This window comes from Panthera pardus, unplaced genomic scaffold, assembly GCF_024362965.1.
Source record: "Panthera pardus isolate Hobbes unplaced genomic scaffold, ASM2436296v1 HiC_scaffold_13, whole genome shotgun sequence".
In the NCBI taxonomy this organism is placed as follows: Eukaryota; Metazoa; Chordata; class Mammalia; order Carnivora; family Felidae; genus Panthera; species Panthera pardus.
In genome coordinates, this window is record NW_026526688.1 from 128,512,545 (window position 1) to 128,535,282 (window position 22,738).

General features: G+C 37.0%; 1 protein-coding gene across 1 annotated transcript in view; it reads right to left on the minus strand.

Moving 5' to 3' along the window:
- Nucleotides 1-20,573, minus strand: part of GRID2 (glutamate ionotropic receptor delta type subunit 2) — a 1,432,440-nt gene extending 1,411,867 nt beyond the window's left edge. Inside the window, exon 1 of the mRNA XM_053901394.1 lies at nt 20,094-20,573. Within this exon, the coding sequence (XP_053757369.1) occupies nt 20,094-20,181 (88 nt within the window). The 5' untranslated portion in view covers nt 20,182-20,573. The remainder of the gene's footprint in view (nt 1-20,093) is intronic.
- Nucleotides 20,574-22,738: the final 2,165 nt, after the last annotated feature.

Genomic DNA, 22,738 nt, shown 5'->3' on the forward strand with positions numbered 1-22,738 from the left:
TGATGAGAAATGCATGGGCTACTCTGCATCACACTGATTAGAAAATCAGAGAGGGCTCTTAGAAGAGAGTCTGGTTTCTTGTTGGCACAGTGACTATCAGAGAAAGAAAGATCATGGGATGCATGAAATAGATAAAAATCAAATGAAAACTATTCTCTTTATGTTCTGTGGTTGAGTGAAGTTGGGCAAATTATATGGCACTGCTAAATTTCCATTAATCTCATTTGAAAACTGAAATGATGATAGTCCCAGCATTATTCAGGTTATTTTAACAATTTGCTGAGATAATACCTACAAAGGTTTTGCAACAATGACTGGCATATTGTAAGGGCAGATGAAAGTCACTCTAATTATTGGTTCTTCTATACGATTACGAATAACAACTGATATACTATTCTCATTACGGAGAACGAATTTAGTCATTTTCACTATATCCTTCTGTTATCTTCTACAGTATCCTCTAGGTATTTTCACAGAGAGATAAAGTAGAACTAATGGTACTGTATCTATTTATTACATTTATGATAGTGGCACCCAAAGTGGGCAAACTAGTTCAACATACCCTTATACACTACAAAGGCACTATACAGGCATTACTTTGAATCATGGTAATTCTAATGTACCGTACAATCAAAGCCCTCTTTGATTATAGTATCTTTAAATTAAATCAAGCTGTAGACTTTACACCCAGGGTTCTATACAAATTGTGGTGATTTGTCTTCAAATGCCCAAATAATTTAGTGACTTTTAATCAGTTATAAACCTGTGGAGGTAGCTCTAACAGCTAAAATCACATTAATAGCTCAATTCTGGAAGAGAAGTCTAGTTTAAATGGGGGAAAAAAAGACAATTAGTAAATTAGTACTGATAGGTAAAACTGCCAAGAGAATTAAATGCTTACCAAATCCCTGTGACTTCTCTCTCCCTTTATTTTCTCATAAAACACAATTTTTCCTGAGATATTTTATACAAACATGGGACACAAGAAGCAAACATTTTAGTATAGTAAATAGTAGGAGGTTTAGAAAAAACAAGTGAATAATTTTAAAATAAAATTAGAAGGTAATTCATTATTATAGTATGCACATTAAAAATAAAAAAAAATAATACAAGTAGAAGAGACTGTGACTTTAAAGATATAAAAAGTATAATTAAATGGATTTGAAAGAAGACTTAAAGACGGGTTATGTCTCAAAATGAATCCAAATAGCAAAAAAGATTATTACCGTCTACATAACTAGAAAATCATCTATTTTATGAAAGTTCAGAACCAAAAAAAAAAAAAAGAAAAATGAAAAATATCCATAAAATCGTGCCAGGTGTTTTCTGTCATGTTAAACAAAGAGCAAATCTCTTTGAGTTTGAACATGAGAATATAAATAGCCCATATTTTCATAGAGTTTTCCTCTTCACTTGACATAATTACAAAAAACAATTCTAGCTTTAAGATATTTGGCAAATATGCACAAAACAGAAATGAACTGTATTTAAATAAAATATTATATTTTTGAGGTTTTGAGGGAAGGTAACGTAGAAAGGGGAAATCAAGCTACTATTCAGAAAATTTATTCTGTTCTAGTAACTGTCTTAATTTTTCTAATTTATTTACTTTCATTTGTCTCTTCATGATAGGTAGTTATATCTATATTTTACATATAAAAACACTAAAATTGAAAATGTTGTGCCCAAAAGTGATAAAGCCAGGGGGAATGGCATATTTTCAAGCAATCAAATTATCTGCATAAATACATGTTTCGATGGAGACAAAATTAAGTTTTTAGTGAATACTAGAAGAAATAAGTTTCAACCTGGGTTTGTGGGGAGAAGGAGGGGATTAGGGAGGAGAGACATGAGGAACGAGGGGTGGAGTTTGTAGTCTGAGAAAGTATTTGGATCTGGCTAGACTCTGCTGCACTTAAATTTTGGGAGAAGTTCTAGAAGATGATATATATACTCACACGGCTAGCAGCTTGTGGGAATAGTTCTCCAACATCTGGGTTAACTACCTCTAACATTATATTAGCAGACTTCAAAGGAATTAATTACAGTACTCTATAGCAATATAGTAGAGCACAGGTAAAATGGACCCTATGTTAATGAAAGCAATTATCCAATTCTACATAATTGGGCTATTTCTATCTCCTGGCCAATAGCCCACATTAATACCTCTTTGGTGATGTGAATATAATTACTTTTTTTCAGTAAAAATTATGCTTAATAGACTGTTCAAAAATTCCTATCTATGTGGCATTCAAATCACTTAACCTCTCAATCTGCTCATCAGTAACAGTAGGACTCTAGACTATAGACAATTTCTAATATTCCTCCCAACCGTGAGAGCCTATAATTTCTATAGGGAAAATGACCTAAGGAACAGGGTCTGCCCAAGTCTAAAAGTCACCACAGATGAAGAAAGGAGGAAGCTGCAATCTTCTCTGGGGCACAGTGTGGAAGGATGCTCTCCAACTCAGTGTCACATTTGGAAAACACAGAAAGTAAACACTGGGTTGCCAGAAGTGAAGAAAAGGAAATAAGATTTATATAAACTAGGCTTTCAGGAAAAAAGCAAGCGTGTGAGGATAAAAGGCCTGTGCAGGGTATCACCTGATCATTTCTTGAGGTAAAACCAGACCTTGGAACAGAAAGGAAAGAAAGGTTAAGACAATCTAATAACTTTCAAAACAAATTGTAATACGGTATACTTCTGAAAGAGAAATTTGTAGAGGCTGACTCAATTAGATAGCTGTAGTACAATTAATTCAAAATCACAAAACAAATTATATGTTTATCCCCATAAGAAAAATTAAATCGTTTTTAAATATAGACCTTTGAAATTTTAACTGTTAAGTCTCTCCTCCTCTTTGGAGTGTTTGCTAGTTTGTGATATCTTTCACAGAAAATTCCTACCTATTGAAAGAGAACATGCCTAGGAGTGCTTTGAGGCTGGGCCAAATTTCAAACTAATCACATGCCTGCAGGTAGGACTTTGAAAGGAGACTGCTGTCTAGTCCCTGTTTGCCTCCAGTCAGCCCTCATTTGTCCCTTTTGCTCCAGCAGAAATCTTAATACTGCCATTTTTACTCTCAAAAGAGTCCTGGTCTGAATAATAAATCATAAGATCACCCTCTTTCAGATTAAAGGGCATATCCACAAAGGTGTAGATAAATATCAGTTTTGGTGATTTAAAAAAATAAAAATTTAGCCATCTATTTCACATAAATTTAGAGTGAAACATTATCTCTGAAGGGATAGTTAAACTTAAATTCAGTTACTTTAATAAAGACTTTCAACTTTGATTTATATGTTGTAAAAAAGCCAGAGTTGTACATGTGAATTAATGTTTCAAGAACAGAAAATAAACAGGGAGCCCTATCTGATCTCAGGTGTGGCACCCACTTTCTCACGCACAACCCAGACCAAGGGCCATGATGGGCAGTATATTCAAATTGCAAGTTTAATCTCCTGAAGTATGAATATTGACTTGTGGAGTCTACAAGTCCATATTTCAAATTTTATTACAGTGTGTCCTTATAACAAATGAGGTGGAGAGAAAGCAGGAGCAGGTAAATTTGAGACTTTCAAAGTATTGTTACTTACCCAGAATTCACAGCTATCAAGTAGTAAAGTGACCAAGGAAAGATCTGAATATATAACTGGGACATCAAATCCAGTGCTTCTGTTTAGGGTAGTATAAGCTACTCTGATCACTTAAGACACAAAAATTACCAATCATCACAGTTTGTGACTGACTAAAGTCACTCAGGTTATCCTCACTGACTCTAAGTGTCTAAGCCCTTAATCTACTCTAAACCAATTAGCCTGAGATTAAGAGATGCTGGAAACCCTCCTCCCCAGTGGAACACTCAATTGTCCATCTCTGGCTCTCTAACAGGTGATCAGCTTAATAAGGGCAAACAAGAGTAAGATGAGAGAGTTAAGTTCTAATAATATCATACCTAAATTGTTTTCATTAGATTAAGCATTGATACTACATATTGTAAAAATGGGCTGAAAAGCTAAACTTTAAAGACATCCAGAGGCAAAAAGAAGACTGGCTTATTTGGATCCACTCCCTTCCACACCTCAGTTCAACCAGTGTTTTCACACACATGCAAACACACTGCTTTCATATTCTGACTCCAGATCAGTCTTTGCAAACATTTCTCATCTGAAAACACAGATCCTTAACTATGAAGCAAAGTCTTCTGAGACACTAAAAGGCTGAGGCTTGAAGTCCCCAAAAGATCCCTTTAGTATGTTCCAAATGGGACCTGTGTCCCATTTCGGGCTTTGCTTCTGCCATCCTAGGAGCACAGTTTCCTTTCCTTAAGCTGATTATGTTACAGATAACATGTAACTAAAGACTATAAAATCCTATTTTTACTCTTCCATGTTTTAGTCTTCTATTTACATAAGGGGATTCTATTTGTAATATGTAACTAGAATAGCAATCATGTACAAAAAATTAACCTCATATTTTATATTACCTCTTATGACCCAAGATTTTGATTCGAGATGGTTATCATATAAATTACAGCATTAGTCTCTTAGTATTAGTTCCAAGCTTTGATTTTAAAAAGTATATTCATATTAAGAAATGAGAATGAAGACATACCTTTTAAAAGGTCAGTAATATTTACAATTTGTAATTTTAAAATGATAAGCACAGGCAGGAATTAAAAATCATAAGGCTCTTGGTGTTGTAAAATTAATATTTTCTCAATAGCTCAAAAATATTCTAAAGATTCATATTTTAAATAGGAAACTACATTATTAAGTACTGGATCTGAAAGAAAAGTTACAAAAGAATGACCAGAAAAACAGTTCCCTGTTTTAGATCAAAATAGGATTGATCTCCATGGAGAATGACCTTTCTTTTCTCCATTTGAGTCAAAAAGAGGGATTATTGGAAAGCTGCTGTCTGGGACATGACACTTCACCGTCATGCCAAAATAATACTGAGTTCAAACTGAACGTTTCTCTCTTCTCTGTTTCCTGTGTTGGTGAATAGCATCTGCAATGTGATCACTCAAGATAGTACTCAGGAATGGTGTTAGACTTCCTTTTACCTTCACTTCTAAAGAATGATCACACCAACGGATACATGCTCCTTAGCATCTCTCCTAATAGAGTTGTCCTCTCCACCCCCATTTGCCAATGTGTGGCACCCCTCTTCACCAACACACACCTGCAACACTGTCAAAGTCCTCTAACTGGTTTCCATCTACCACACTATCACTAGAAAGATCTTATAACACAAAGCTAGGCATTCCTTAGCCTAAATTATTTAAAGAATTCCCACAGATCCCATAAGGATCTTCCTAACTTCTTGCCTCCTGTCTTGCCCTATCCCTCATTGTATTTTATGTTTCTCCCAAAGTACTTGCCATTTCCCTCTTTTGTCACACTATTTTATAACTCTGGCTTTGGCCACACGTATCCCTGCTAGATATTGCTTTCTCATGACAGTGGTGAACAAACTTCTTTTTTCCATGAGGGTCAGTTTATAAAATAGGATAATGTATACTAGACACATTTATTTTATTCAAAAATGAATAAAGTAATTGAGTTGCATGAGTATTTGGGGAGGGAAGAAGGTAGTTCAAATTTAATATACTTCACTGAAGAATAGAAAACTGATGCCAAAATGGATATTATATATAACATATATATTTTATATAATGGAATATTATTTAGAAAAAAGGAAATCTGCCACTTGTAACAACATGAATAACCTTGAGGGCAGTATGTTAAATGAAATAAGTCAGCAGAAAATGACAAACACTGAAGGATAACATTTATATGTGGAATCTTAAAAAGCTTAACTCAGAGAAACAGAGTAGAATGGTGGTTACCAGGAGTAGGGAATATAGGAAATAGGAAGATATTGGTCAAACTGTACAAACTTCCAGTTAAATGAATATCAAGTCCTGGGGACATGAAGTACAGCACCGTCATTATAGCTAATATAGTATTATATACTTTAAAGTTGATATGAGTAGATCTTAAATGTTTTCACCACAAAAATAAATTGTAATTATGTGATGCCTTGGAGGTGTTAGCTTATGCTATTTGGTGTTCGTCATTTTGCAATATATGAATGTATGAAATGTATCAAATCATACCTTAAATTTACACAATGTTATATGTCAATTATATCTCAAGAAAGCCGGGGGGGGGGGGGGGGGGAGAGGGGGAGGCAAATAACCTCTGCCTTCCCCTGAGATCATGACTTGAGTCAAAACCAAGAGTCGGGACATTTAACCGTCTGAGTCACCCTGGTGCCCCTCTGCCTTCAAGGTTGTTTTGTGGAAAGATTTCTCCTCATTCCTTCCAACTTATATGGATTAAAATAAACTATTTCATTGGAAAAGTCAATCAAGGGCCACACCATGAAGCTCAACTGGATGCAAGAAGTTCTTTATCTGCTTATCACTACAGTATATAAATATCTTAGTTTGTATTGGGAGTTAAGGACAGTTATTAAAATATCGATTAGATGGATTAGCTTCATTATCAATTACCATAAGCGGAGATTAACATCTAAATAACATCAAGAAAAAAAATTATCTTCTTAGTAGTATTTCTAAGGATAATTTATAAAACAATTGTTCATACTTTCTTACCCAAGGGTGAGACAGAAGGTGCTAATGCTAGTGTAAGATCAATTACAGAATATTATACATTAGCTTTATGAATTTGTATTATAAAATATTAAAAGCATGGAATATTACAAGTTATGTCTCATAGCATTAACCTGGTTGTTCTCTCTGTATATTCCTTCCCCTCTTCTCTCTCATTTGAATACTTCAGAGTATTCCATGCCTATACTAAAGGGGGAACAAAGATTCAAAGAAAAAGTCCTAAATGGTAGAGAAAGTGACTTGCTTGTTGAATCCATCACAGAGACTCCCATGCTTGAACACAGACTTCTCAATTATTCTCTGATTTGCCATTTAATGATCCTGGCATACTGTTAAGTACTCTCGTATTCTCCAAAGAGCATTAGTGATGGAGCCACACTATATGGTGAATGGGGTCTAAAATGTAAACTTCATTCCCTATCCATGGTGGAACTTCACTTAACTAGTAGATTTCTCAATGAGCAGAGACCACAGAAGACATATCAGTACTTATACATATGAAATATAAACATATACATACATATATATATACATATACATATATATATATGAAATCAACATTTGTGTAACAACCACTCAACTTAGTAAGACAAAACCAATAGTACTGAAACCGCTGAACTTTCTTTTTAAATTGCACTATTGAAATTTTTCCTTATGGTATATAGGATAGCAATAGCTAGAAGCCAACATGAAATATACAATATAGGTGCTCAGTACACAATACATATTGATAGGAATGTCAATCCAGCACATTTTTATACATAATTACCTAAAGTGTTTAAGAGGCATAGCCAAAATCCACATATTTTCTTTAAAAACATCAACATAGAGATGACACATGGAACTGAGCTAACCACAGAGGTCCTGGCTGTCAGCAGCATCACCTCTGAAAGACACTCTTTTCCCCAAAATATTCTTCGTTCTGCCCCTAAACTGTTTTATTCAGCATGTTCCTCTTTAGTGGCCTAGAAGCATCACTCCTCTTACAAACTCACAAACTCAGCAGCCAAAAACAAGTTCTGTCTTCAGTATCTGGGCAATATTTTTGGAAAATAAACTATTTCTTCTCAGCAAGCCTGTGCATATGAGCATTCAGGGGCTGATTTTCCGGTTTATAGATTATCTAAAACCCTTTGCTTCTTCTTCCTTGCTTTTGGCCATTTCACTGCTCATTAGCATTGCCACTGAAGGGTAGACAGGAAAAATAAAAAGAATGAATCAGAGCAGTCACTTTTGCTATTTATTAACTATTTATCAACCACAACAAGAACTCTTGAGGAGAAAGATACACGTATTGGTCAGTTTTTGAATTGTTATTTTCAATTTTTGTTGTTTGTCTCAATTACATTTACACATTTAAAAGTTGATATAATAATATCTTCCCAACAATACTTATTCCACTTGTAAAGGTAACTAATTTTGTTTCTTCTATGAGATAATTTTCCCTTTACTTGCTATAGTAAAACTGTCATTTCCTTTGGTGTTTTATACATCTTGAAGAAAGTACAGATTAGTAGCATGAAATGGTAATATACTAGTAGGTTCAAAAGTAAAGAAAAAAATAAAATGTAATTTAATTTTTTCCACACCCAAGAAACCAGGCTTACTAGAATGATCTGATATGTCCCATTAAATTTTAAAAGGAACGTGTTATTAATTACAGAATAATTGGATCTTAAAGCTACCTCCTCCTCTCCTTGACTTTAGAGCACAACTCCTGGGATCTACAGAAAACAAAAAGGAAAGAATAAGAGGAAAAAAGGAAAATGGAAGAAACTTTACCCTAGCATTTACTAGGTCATGCTTGTATTGACTTTGTAGTCTATAGGTATAATAAGGTAAATGATTAATGAGCAGAAAGCTGAGTTAAAGATAGTTCTATTATAAATAAAGACCTTCTATAAGTGGTCATCTCCATATCCCATTTATATTTTTATCTGAAATACATGTTTGTTTTATGACATTTTAAGGGCACCATAAAGACATTATTTATTGAATTACCACAATCTCCCATGCCATTGTAGAACACAGTCGTCCAATTCTGAGTCCTGAATTGCTGCTCTACTTCAGCTGCCTAATATTACAATATGATCTTAGAAGGAAAATATACTTAAAAGTTCTTAAAGGATGGTAAACAGGTCTTAGGTGAATATTTCTATCATCAACTGAGTACATAAGACATACGTACTGAGTACCTAATAGCTGCTCAATAAGCATCTGTTGAATCGAAAAAAAAGTCACGTTATGGTTTTCATGTAACCTTATAAGTATACTCTCTGCAAATGGAAGATAATGATATAGATCATGATTTCTCAGCTCAAAAATAATGAATTATAAAAAATATCCAAAACCCATCATGACTACACCACCAAGAAACAAAAAAGTAATCCCTCTCAAGCCTGTGCTTACGTTGCCACCCACACTAATGATGTGTTAAATTTTTTTACATAATGTAGTTAAGAAGAAATTTACAATGGTTTTCACAAGAACCATTCCTCCTTTGGGCTATGTAAGAGCTGCTGGCATTTCTAAAAAAACAAATCCCCCAACTATTTTTCTGTCACTGACATTCATAGAAGCCACAAAGAAGAAATCAGATACTGAAGAACAAGATTATAATTACCAGTCCACTACCAACAACTTTCTTTGTTGTCAGATTGTGGAGATTATCCAAAGAAAGAATTAGTCTTCTAGATTTTAATTCAAATTAAGTTACATGCAACACAACACTAGTAATGACTCTCTTATCCCACTTTAGCTCCAAAGATATTACCTGGCCTTTAGTTTTTAAGATAAGCCAATCTAAAATGTGCTGCTGGTGGGGCATGCCATTTTAATGATGTCAAGGTTAAGTATACTAAGCACCTTCACCAATTTTAGGTGGCCATTACAACTTAAGTTTGTACTCAAATCTGCTATAAACAATTCTCTCAAATGATTATATTTCACCACTCCAGGAAGTTATGAACTAGCAAGTTTAAAATAACTTTTGAGGTTACATATTTCATTAATTATGTTACTTGGATCCAACCATACACAGCTTCCCTTTTTTAATCAGTCATTGCTGTGCCCAAACCACAGGACTTCTATCTCCTCACTGTTCATGTATCCCATGTTTATACATCAGTTAATAGACATAACCAAGCAGAAACATCAGGTGACAATCATATTGTCTTGATAAGAAAAATGTTTTTATAAAGGAGCTAGAACTGGAAATGACAAAGAACACAGAAAAATACAATTCACCTGCTACTGGCATTCTTATTTTAGGACAAATATTCTTATTTTAGCTGAAAATCAGTGAAATATACATAACTTATGTGTGTGTATTAATAGGAGACTGTGAGAAACCTAAGGTTTATTTTCAGAAGGTTGAATTCTGAAGTTAGAAAATGTAGTACACTTCCTTTTCTCATTTTCACCTATGACTAAGGATCTGTTAGCTATAGTATAGTACAAATAGAAGTGAAAGTTCCATAAAAGGAAATATTTAAATGTGTCACTAAAATTTAATATCATATGAATCTCTTTCATCTGTTTAATTTCTATGAGACAATGATATGCATTGTCTTATAAAATAACTATGTATTTTTAAATTGTTCCAAAATGATTTTTTAAGTAAATCAATGTATAGTAGAATTCACTTAGAGGAAACCCATAATCAATTCAAACGTATCTATTGTAAAAGAGGATTTAATAGTATTTTAATATAATTTATCATATAGATATATTATGTGTTCTTAAAATTAATACATTACTAACAGACTAAATGTTGATCTTATCTGTACTGGTATGCCAGTACTCCTCAAGGTATATAATTCACTCACAATTTCAGGTAAAAAAAACCGTATCTAAATTTTAGTCACCTAAAGAAGAAATAGTTTATTTTCCAAAAATATTGCCCAGATACTGAAGACAGAACTTGTTTTTGGCTGCTGAGTTTGTGAGTTTGTAAGAGGAGTGATGCTTCTAGGCACTAGGAAGCTAAATGAAGCAAAAATGCAGAACAACTAGTGGAGTCTGTTTGAGAGAGGACATCTAAGCTTCTTCCTCTAATTCCACTGCCACTCACCCAATATCACTTGATCCAAGATGACAAAACAAAATAAAAACCAACAACAAGGACAGCAAACAAAAATAAATAATAAATAAATAAAAATATGAGTTCTATTCAAACACTTGCTATCCAAACTCAAACATCAAATAGATTTGAATAAAGAAATACATTTTAATTTCAATCCTAAAACTGAAATTTTTCTTGTAATTAAAACTTTAAAAAATTACCATACCTATCCCAACTCCCACCTTTATTTAAAGACGAAGCCCACGTTTTCCCTCATATTCCCACCCCCACAGCTCCCTTGTTCTCCCTTACAGAAAAACTGAGAGTTCTTCAAGTCCCATTATCTTCAAATCCTCCCCAATCAGTATCTTGTCAATTCTAGTTGACTGAAAGCACTATTGTCAAAGTCATGTTTATCCTCAACAATTCCAAACCCAGAAGTCAAATCATAATTTTAATCCACAGAATCTGACATAGTTTCTCATTTCCTGCTTCAAAAAGCTTCCTCACTTAGCTTCCATAACACCACACAGTCCTACGTTTTCTTTCCAACTCATAGGCCACTCATCTTTCTCTTTTCCTGGATCCTCTTCCTCTCCCTGACCTCTACATTTTAGAATGGCCTACGGCATAGTGTTGGAGTTCTCTCTACACAATTATTTCTTAAGTGAGATACCCCCTCCGATAGCTCTAAAGACCATGTCTAAAATGATGAATTCCAAATGTACAGCTCAAATCCCTAACTCCCTCCTAAATTTCAAACTCATGTAAATAAATGCCAACTGAATTAAATTTTGTAATTTGATGTCTAATAGGAATATCAAATTTAATAAATGCAAATTTTCATTTCTATCTAAACTTAGTAATTGTCTCATGTACCCAATTTCATTATCATATTTTTAGTAACACATTTCACCCACTTTTTCAAGTAAAATAGCCTCTTTACTCCCTCTAGATTTCTCTCAGCTAAGCAATCCACTAGAAAATCCTATTTCTTCTATTTTCAAAATATCCACAATATGACAATTATTCACCTACTCCAGCTACCAACTTAGCCCAATTCACTATCCTCAAACTAATTTTCATACTTGTACTCCAACCAGTCTACCCAGAGAAGATTTTCTTACTACGATATAAATCATTTCATATCACGTGTTTTGCCTCAATCCTCCAGTAGGCTCCCTAGATACCTGGAAGATCTAAATATCTTACTATAACCTATAAAGTCCCTACAAGATCCTTCTTAGTTGCCTCTCAGACCTATTCCTTCCACTTCCTGCTTTGCTCATTAATAAACTCCATACTTGTACCACATTGACTTTCAAGATGTTCCTTAAACAAATTAAGCAGATTCCTTACTGCCTAGTTTTATGGCCCCTACCTTTGCTGTGCCCTCTGCCTGAAATCCTTTTTCATCAGATATCCATATGGCTCACTTCCTTTCTTTGAGTCACGTCTTGGCTCCAATGATCACCTCCTTAGAAAGGACTTACCAAACTACCCTATGCAAAATAGCAACTGCCATTCCCTCATTTTTCTTCACACAATTTACCACTACTTGAAGTTCTAACATATAGTTTCTAGTTTATCTGGTTTTTGCCTCCCCCAAGAGAATCTAAATTCCTTAAATACAAAGACATAGCTTATTTATTCAGTATTCTAATTCCATGGCCTAAAAACAGTACTTCATAGAGAAGAGGTTCAGAATAAATGTTTGCTGAATGAAAGAACATTCTCCCAATTAGCACACATGCGTGTTGGTCATAATGCCTACCTTACCATGTACTTTTAGGAGTACTAACTTCTAGAAAGATAATGATTTTGACAATGACGTAAATGCCTTATTTAAGGTGACTGAGAAAAATCAGGTACTTAGGCCAATAAAATAACTTATTTTTAGAAGAGTACTTCGAATTATTTGGGGGTAAAGAAAAAAAGTATAAATATTGTTATTTAAAAAAAAATTTATATTTATTTATTTTTGGGAGACAGATAGACTACAAGCAGGGGAGGGGCAGAGAGAGACAGAGATACAGAATCTGAAGGAGGCTCCAGGCTGTCAGCACAGAGCCCAACGTGGGGCTTGAACCCACAAAGCGCGGGATGATGACCTGGGCTGAAGCGAGACACTTAACCAACTGAGCCACCCAGGCACCCCTAAAAATTGTTATTTTAATACAGGCAATTATTCAATCTTTTGTTTGAATGAAAATATTTGTTAGTAAGTAACTTGACTACAGAGTGATCTAAAATTTTTTAACACACACAGGCAGACCTTTTGATACTAAGCTGCTTGTGCTTGCCTCTGGGCTTCCCTCTGTTCACTCAAAGAAGCTTTCAGTGGATGAAGCCAGCCCCAGCTTCACCCTATAACCACCTGGTGGATAACAATAGGTTAAAGCCAGAACACCTGGAGCAGGAATCCAAAATTATGAAGAACGCTGAAGAAACATTTGTTATTTCTTTTTTTTTTTTTAATTTTTTTTTTAACGTTTATTTATTTTTGAGACAGAGAGAGACAGAGCATGAACGGGGGAGGGTCAGAGAGAGGGTGACACAGAATCTGAAACGGGCTCCAGGCTCTGAGCTGTTAGCACAGAGCCCGACGCGGGGCTCGAACTCACGGACCGCGAGATCGTGACCTGAGCTGAAGTCGGCCGCTTAACCGACTGAGCCACCCAGGCGCCCCTGTTATTTCTTTAAACTCTACATTTTTTAGTGATACCAAGCATATGCTAATATTCCTGGTGTGCTTTGAGGTGGTAAATTATAAATGCTCTTGTAGTCTATGCTGGTTCGAACATAACACTACTCATTCCTCCAGTCAGCCTTAAGAAACACTAGCATTGTGTTGTGCTCTGAGTAGCACTGAATGAAACACCTTAAGATTTTGCCTCTTAAAATTCAGCAGCACTGAATGAAACACCTTAGTATCAACACTAGACAAAACAAGAACTCTAAAACAAAAAACTAACAAATCCAGTTCTCTCAATCTGATACTGGAGTTAACTAGAATATCTGATGAATAAATATATTATACATAATTCTTGTTCATATCAAAAAAAAATCATTTTAGGGGTTCTTAATTTGAATGATTAAGATTTTATGCTCCATTTATTTTCCCTCGTATTTTCTTCTTTTAAATTCACTCTGAACCTAGCTGTTAAGGACAGCTATGTGAACCCTGGTTGACTAGTTCTCCCACTTCCTCAATATATGAATCTGTCATTTTAGTTCACATAATTTTAGAGCTTAAATGCTAAATCTTGTTTTAGCATTGATAAAAATGAAGACTGAAGAAAGTAATTTTCCAATTTTGCTCAATTAACTATTGATAAAATTAGTACTGAGTCCCAAACCTTTGACATTTTAATCCAGAACATTTTTAGTAAGTCTTAACATCCCCCCCCATGTATTTCACATTCATCTGAAATGTGTCCATACCCAAATGCTAAAATTCACCAGTTTAAATGAACTGAATCCACAAATGTCCACTTAATAGTCAACTCCAAAATTACTTTAGTATTTCCCTTATTCTTTAGATATCCATCTGATCACTTGATTTTATTCTAAGTTCCTCATAATACACTATTCCAACTAGTTTATTAATTAATATTTGCACAAGGCAAGGTCTAAAATAATATGACCTAATTGTTTATTCATTTAACATAGTACTGCATTCTCTATGTGATTTTGCCAATATTAAAACTAATTTATACAATTAAAGATGACCTAAGTTTCATTCTCCATTAGTCTTGTAGTGGGGTTGCTATAAGGAAGATTTTGCCTCTTAAAAAAAAAAAAAAAAAAAAACTAAATAAACAGAAAAATTAACAAGTGATCATAGACACTGGTTATAAAAATATAAATTACCACACAAACTCAATTGGACTGGTAATGGTGGTAATATTATGTGTAATATTATGTGGAAGAGACTGATACATTCCATAAAACTTCATAGTCACCAGGCCAAAATTACCTGAAAACATATGATCATGCACAAAACACAATGGATGACGTTGTTTTAAAAATAAAATATCTATATTTGGTTTGTGTCTGTGTATATGTTTTTTTCATAGCTCTGTGTATGCATGTTTCGTGTTACAAACATCAATTGGTTTGGGACCCCAAAAGATACATGAATAAGCAGAACCACCACAGTTGAGAAATTATTTAACAAACTCCATTCACTAATCTGTTTATACCAGTAGTAATAAGCACTATTGTATCCTTCTTGGTGTCTTAGATTTTTCACAGAGAATACATACTAGTTAAAGAATATATTTCTGTTATATCTTAAATTGGTGAAAAATTTACATGATTAGGTCAGGCGATCTAATTTATCTTGAAAACAGAGGGTGCTGATATGTCCTAGAACTAAATTCTTACAAGAATAAGAGACAGGAATAATATTTCCTACTCTGGTTTGAAAATAAAAACCACCTGTATCTTATAGCATCATAAACGTCTTTGAATGGCATTTTTTTCTGCAAATTAAAAAAAATATATATTTCATGTGATTTTCAAGTAGAACTACAAAGGAACAGCTCAGAATGCAGTGACACCTAATGGCAAAGCTATCTTTATAGGCCATAAATGTATTTTCTAATAAACATTATATTTGCAGTAAAACTGTGTAAGTATTGCTACTCACCAATATGCTGCCTATAATCTGAAATATCATGAAGATCCAAAAGCATAAAAGTATGCCAAATACTTTAATTTTTAATAATAAAATAACATATGCAAGTAAAAGAAGGAAAAAAAAAGCTTCCAGATTAGAAAGTCTGGTTTTAATGTTACAAAACCCTTTGAGATAAAATTACAATGTGATAAACTTAGCCTTAGAAATTAGAATTAAATACAATGCATCTTCCATTACTCCTAACAGTCTCAATTGGTTGCTACTGTTTAATAAGTCAAAAGTTAATCATCTTGATTTTTATTCATATTTGAATTAAAATTTATAGGAGATACTTATTGGGTGTACCCTTCACTTGGAGTAGAAAGCAAAGGTCCTTAGTGTAATGGCTTATTAGTCATGTCATAGTTGATACTGTTGATTAATAACATTGTCTAACTTAATGCACATCTGAATTATGTGTCAAATAACTGTATTAATGATACAGAAAAGAATAACAGTAAAGTATACCCTTATTTTAAATTCAGAAACTACTTGTTCACACATTCTAGAAATGTATACTATATGTTATCCATAACTTAGGGAGAAAACAACTACTGTAAAATCATAAAGGGATAATTTAAATTTTGAGATATCTCTATACAGCCCAAAGAGCCCTTGGTGACTCCTGGGGGTTATTATACCCAATGCAAATTATGTAAAGAGGTTGAAAAAACAACATTTTGGTAGAAGACACAGTACATTTTCTGGAAATACGGTTACATTCCACATTTGATATAATAGTCCTCACTGCAGAAATCATGAAAACTGTTGCTTTAAATCTGCTATTATTGTTTTTAATGTGGTGACATTTTATTCAGCCATCAGTTTTGTACTTTAATTTGAAGTTTCTTGTGATGAAATTATTTTGTGAATTGTCTTAGGCTTCTCAAACATATCAAAGTTAATGATTATGATATCAGAGGATAAAGTATCATTCACTTATAAGAAAAACATAAATAAATGGTTTGTTTCTATTCCCTGTTGGCATAAGGTATTTTACTATGACTGATAACAACAAAAACCTGTGAGTGATTTTGGTAACATGACTAAGTACATTATTTGAGCGCATCCTTGTAGAGATATATAACTTAGGATAGCTCATTTCAATCAGTTCTGTGAGCACAGGAACCAGATAAAGAAATGAGCATACATTAAACTGTTAAAACATGAGATCCTCCATATTAGATTTGAAGCAAAACACAAACTGTGCAGTTGACTGGAAATGCCACCTAATCCCTGCTTAATTAAAGCAGTGCTCTACACTCCTGTTGTGTTTAGGGAGTAAAGAGTGTGGAACGACTGATGTATGAAGAAAATAGCAGTCAGCGTGGCTAATCTCAAAGACTTTCGAGCTTTCTAGCTACATAAATCAGAGCGACTTTTGAATAGCCTCATAAAACACAGTATCATTGCCATTCCACTCACGATTTTTTGGTTCTTCCTACAGCATGCAGATCATTAGGAAACTTCTAAGCAATCAAGTAATGTGGGTCTGATGAAATTACTCAATCAATGCACAGGCTCAAAGCAAAAGCATAATTCAAAATTGCAGTTTTTATATGTCAAAAGACCTTTCTTTTGGGGGGGGCAAAGAATATCACAATTGAGGTGATTCATTTCTAAATACTGCATGTGAATGTGCTTTACACAAATGTATGTAATTATCAAATTATCTTTAAAATGTACTTTAACAGAAACTCAAAGTAATTATGTATGATATTAGTGCATTTTCTACTGAAAAAAACACACTGCCAGTTCAACCACTGGAATTTAAACATTATGATATATTTCATCATTGTAGTGAACTAATGAGTTTAATAAAACATATTAGAGTTTAAAATACGTAATCAACTTTTAAAAACTACCTGCATGAAATGAAAACAAGCAGAAAGAAAGAAGAGAGTTTTCATACATAGAATTCTGTTCAATACCAAAAGGATTCAATATTTGAAGAACCTATTAGAACAGTGTCTTTTTTTTTTTTTTTAATCTTTTCAGCTTGCCTGGACTATATACTGCAGCTGCTTTCTACTTGAACACACCACACGAGGCCAGGAAAACCTCTCATTTCTGCATATCTTCTTATAACTTGAGAGTTGAAATATTCACCTTCCCTTTAGTTTCATCACTTTCATCCCTTAAATCCTAAAATAATAAATTGCTATAAGCATATTTCTCCCATTAAACATTTAAATGAAGGCAATCACCTCCTAAAGATAATTAATTCTCTTTTCCAATCAACCAGGTAAACTGAGCCAATGAATATTAACTGATGGTTTAAAACTTTAATAGGGACATTCAGTTTTGAATTTATTACACTTTGGCTGGGATGGGGGTTGAAGTGGGAGAGGCTTTTAACCTCTAACATGCACACAAATTATTCTTGGTCATTTTTTTAAATTTGGGAAATAACATTTATCAGTATATTATAAAAGATATTTGAAACAATTATCAGTTTGCTAGCTTCATGGCAATACTAGGTAGCCTATAAAAGAAGCGAATCCTCTTGCCTAATGTACTAATTGCATTCAAGTCAAATTGTCTGATAAGTATTCCTTTTAGTAGGATATACAGAGTTCATGCATACAACCAGCTTTCCAAGGAAATCTGTAATTTGTACACAGTTACCTTTTTTTGGGGGGGGGGGGGGGGCCAGGTTATAAACAAGCCATGTCACATTGACAGACAACAGAATGCCAAGGAAAAAATACAACAGTTGTGTTCTATTTAGAAACAAATGATCAGACTGTATTGCAAAATATATTCATCTGGTAAAAGACAGCAAGGGCTGTAGGTGTTTGCAAATAACATATTTATCCTGTAATCCACAGAATAAGCAATAAAATAAGCATTTATCCACAAGACCTCTCTCCTGAGCGATGTGGAGCATAAGACAGAAACCTCGAATCATAAAATGAATGTAAAGGTACCGTGGTAATATATATCTGCATCCTGCTCCACTCATTTACAGTTGCACATAAATGTATGTCATTTAAGAGGAGCACAGTTCATTTCTGAATTGTCAGAACATTACTGAACCCCTCAATAAGACGGTAATTTCTCCCTGAAAAGTTCTGAACCCACGGGTCCTGTTAGCCCCCGGGCAAAACGTGATCTAGCAGTCAAGCTATCTAGTGCTTTATTTACTTAATGCATAAGCGGCAGGTATTGTGAATCCTGACCTCATTACCCCCTTGCACAGAGACCTATATGTTTCTACCGATATAAATGACAGAGAATGGCAGACATGTTTACAGACACAGCCTCTGAGACCAAGAGAGGGAGTCCCCTGGAGCTGAGGGGCTGGCTGCTGTGGAGGCATACACCAGACAGAAGCCCTTCGCCTGGGCAGGCACCACAGCCACCTGAAGCAGACTCCCCTTCCAGGACTCTGTGTGTGTGTGCGTGTGTGTGTGTGTGTGTGTGCGCGCGTGTGAGTGTTGAGCAGGGGGACGAAAAGGGGAGACGCTGCGACCCATCTGTCGCTTCAATTTGAAGAACATAAAGCCGTGTGGACAGATAAAAGTCCTGTGCCCAGAAAAATTCCCCAAGAGGGGTCTCTCTTCTTCCCAGTAAATGAACCTCGCTGGCCCGCGGACGCGAATTTCCGAAAAGGAAATCGTCGCATTAAACGCAGAAAAGGCTGCCGGAGCCCGACTCCACTCTGCTCGCACGGATTAGCAAGTGAGAAGAGTTGGAGCCTGAAGCCGCGAGCGCTGTGCATGATAATGACGCGCGGCCCCCGCCCGCCCCCGCCCGCGCCCGCCGCGGCCAGTCCCGGCCCGTCTGGTTGCCAATAGGTGGGGCCACGAGCCTCTCCGAGCCGGCTCGGCGTTCTCCTTGGAGTCTGGCCGCCCGGCCGTAGCCCAAACGCCTTTGCTCTCGGCCTTGCGCGGCAACTCGGAGTTGACCGCGAGACGAGCGAGGCAGGTGCCCGCAAGGCAGCCCACGAGGGCGGCCCGCGCGCCCCGCGCTGCTCGTGCGCCCCGAGGCGGTCTCGCCGCCTCGCCAGGCCGGGGGAGTGTGCGCGAAGCAGCTAGGCGCGCGGCTCCCCGTCCTCGGCCACACCGCCGCCGGCCCCTCCCGCCACCGTCGCGGCGACTCTGCGCGTGTACCGCAAAGCCAAGAGGACGGGAAGAGGAAAAGGAGGCTGGGGGCGCAGCCGGCACCCCGTCCCCATCGCACAACGCTGCGGCTAACGCGGCCCGCTCACGTTGCAAAACCACCTGTTCGATCCGAAGGGAGCTCCCCCCACCCTCACCCCAGTTTTCGCCTCACAGGTGACACCTCTTCTTTCCCCTAAATATACATATATTTTTTTTTTTTATAATGGAGCAAATGTACATCCGGGAAAGAATATGGAAGGTAGAGTCGATTAAACTTCCTTTCTCCACACACTTGGAACACCACCACCCCCCCGCACTTCCCGACACACACGCACAACTGAGGTAAACTCGAGACCCCCACGCATCCAGCACCGCACTTCCACGATTCACCGTGAAACAACGGCCCAAGTCAAGGTTCGAACAGCCATATCCTGCCAGAAAACTGAACAAGTGTGAGGGAAGGTTAGCGGGAAGGGGCAATAAACCGAAGCCAGCGCCAGTAAGCCACGCGTAAGGGCGGAGAGGGGGAGGCAAAGGGAAACATTTGCTAACCCCAACGTTAAAAGTACCCACAGGCAACACCTGCCCTTTCTTACCGATGTGAATGATTGAATCCGCATTCGCCGAGTCCCAGGTTCGAGACCACCAGGCGGACAAAACCAAGAGCAAGGGGAAAACTTCCATCTCCTCCTATGCTGAATCGCTTTCAGGATGGATTTTCTTTCAATCTATTTTTTAAACCAGTCCGGAGAGTTTGAGGTCACGACAGAGTTTAGCGCAGCTTTTTTTTTTTTTTTTCCTAAATTCCTATGCCAGAGCAAAGCCTTTAATCGTCGCTGATGAAGGCAGAGCGAATAAGAGAAAGAGCCCAGCCTGAGGAAACCTCCTTCGCAAAGCCGTGTCACTTGGAGGGGAATTTTGGCATCGCCAGAGTTGTTTGCAGTTTGGCTTTTAAAAAATGTATCCAGCCTCGGCTGCTCTCGGGCAGGGGGAGAGGCTGGAGCTCAGACCATCCCCATCGCGGCGCCGGGGCCGCGGGTCTCCAGTCCCAGCTCCGCCGCAACTTCCAACAGACCCCCCCCGCCCCCACCTACGCCGGATGTTCCCCTCCCCCCTCCCCCAATCAAAAAAAAAAAAAAAAAAGCGCGCCCCCCCGCCCCCGCCCCAACGGCCCGCAGAGAATCTCTGGTCTTCGTTGCCAAAATAAAATGTAAGTGGAAAGGAAAGATTAGGAGATTCCAAGCGGAGCAGCCAGATTCCAACGGGGAAGGGGAAAAAAGCCCTCTCCAAGAGGGGTAGTAAAAGTGAACTTCAAGGTAATGCAGATAGTAATGCAGAGAAAATTCCTTTTCTGCGCGAGGCGGGGAGCAGAGCTCGGTGAGGCGGGCCCGGGGAGCCGTTCGCTCGGGCGCGGTGGCGGGGGAGTTGCGCCGGGCGCGAGCAGCGGGGCCGGGCCGGCGGAGGGAAGCCTGCAGGCTGCAGGATGCTTTTGGAGCGGTTCGCCCGGCGGGATGCAGAAAGCGAGCAAGGAGCGAGCCTGGCAGCTTCAGCACTAGCCCCACGTTGCCTAGAAATGGATCACCTAGGAGAACGAGCGAGCCCGCGAGAGAGCGGTGCTGTCAGGCGGAGAGAGGGGGAACCGAGAGAGGAAGAGCTTCTCTCTAATAACCACCTCCTCCCCCTATCTGCAATACAAGGGAGAAACAAAATAGTGCTCTCATTTCCCTTGGAATCTTCAACTGGGACTGAGAAAAAGGCAGGACTCCAAGAGGAAAAACGTTGAAGCTCTTTTGTTTTTTTCTTTTTCTTTTTCTTTTTTTTTTTTTTTTTTTTGTTTTACGAGGTTAAAGACAACCTGAAAAAGCCACCCCACTTATTTAACCTTGCTGTTGCTATTCTCCAACAGGTACCAGACTTTTTCTAGTCTTTGCCTGGAATTAGTCACATCGGCTAAAAACAAATTAGGGACACCTGGTCACTAAGGGAAAGGAGACCTAGAAAGCCTTTAATGAGATTTCAATTATAAAGTTATAAAAAGGAGAGGACGTGCTAATTATTTTTTATACAGTGATTTTCCCCCTCTCTCTCCAGAGTATTTTTAAGCAATCAGGATAGAGAAAGGATAAAAAAGAACTTGAAATAAAAAATATAATAATTAAAATACATGCTTCAGTGAAACATTTGATCCAAATATTACATTGAGTAGCTCTGACAACGGACCTATGTACATAAATTCAGAATGAGGAAGTTGGTTGCTTCTCCATGAAAAGAGCTGAAAAAGTACTGAATGACAGCCTCCCAGTCCCAGAATGAAAGAATTTTCTGCATGCTTATTCCTTGAAATAAAATCCTGACAATTGTGACTTCCTTTCTTGTAATGATTATCTTATATCCAGTCAGACGTCACTGTAGACTGGAGGTTGGTTGATGCAAACAAATAACTGCTTGAGGCCAGATATTAACAGGCCTGATACGATTTCCATTATAATTGCAATCCTTTGGAAATGTTGCTCTTTGGGATGTGTGGATGTCCAACTCCTTAAAGTCTTTCAGAGCCCTCTCTTACCTGCATATTTGGCAAACCTCTTTTCTTCTTTCTTTCTTTCTTTCATTTATTTTGAGAGAGAGGAGAGCATGACTGGGGATGGGGCAATGAGCAGAGAGAGGGAGACACTGAGCCACCCAGACGCCCAAACCTCTTTTGAGACTTTCCAGCCTGGTGAATTGGCCTAGTATTTCTCCAAACACAATTGTACGTTCTCACCTCTCCAAAATGCCTTCTTGCATTCATCTTGTGTACTTTTTCCCTGAGCATTCAAGAGAATGTGCTGCCATATCGTTACTTAGGTCAGTAATTCTGTCGGAAGATATTTATTCGTCCTCTCAACCACGCTCCTCTCCTACTTCAAGGCTTAGTTCAAATTTTGCCCATGAAGTCATGTCCAGTCCTTTAATATGGAATAAATCCATCCTTCTCATAGCACACTCTACCTTTATATGAGTCAATGCCCTGAGAGTAGGGATCATAGCTTATTCATGTTTTATTCACTGCAGCATTTTACATAGAGCCCCTTTGTTGACTTGGATGTCATCACTTCCCTCTGAATCTGGTACAAATCAGTGCTTCCAAGAAGCCATCACTGATTAATTTGTCTCAATTTTGATCATTCCTTTAACTTCATTTTTCCTATTAGTACACATGTTCTCAACATTGATTGTGTTAATATTATTGATATCATTT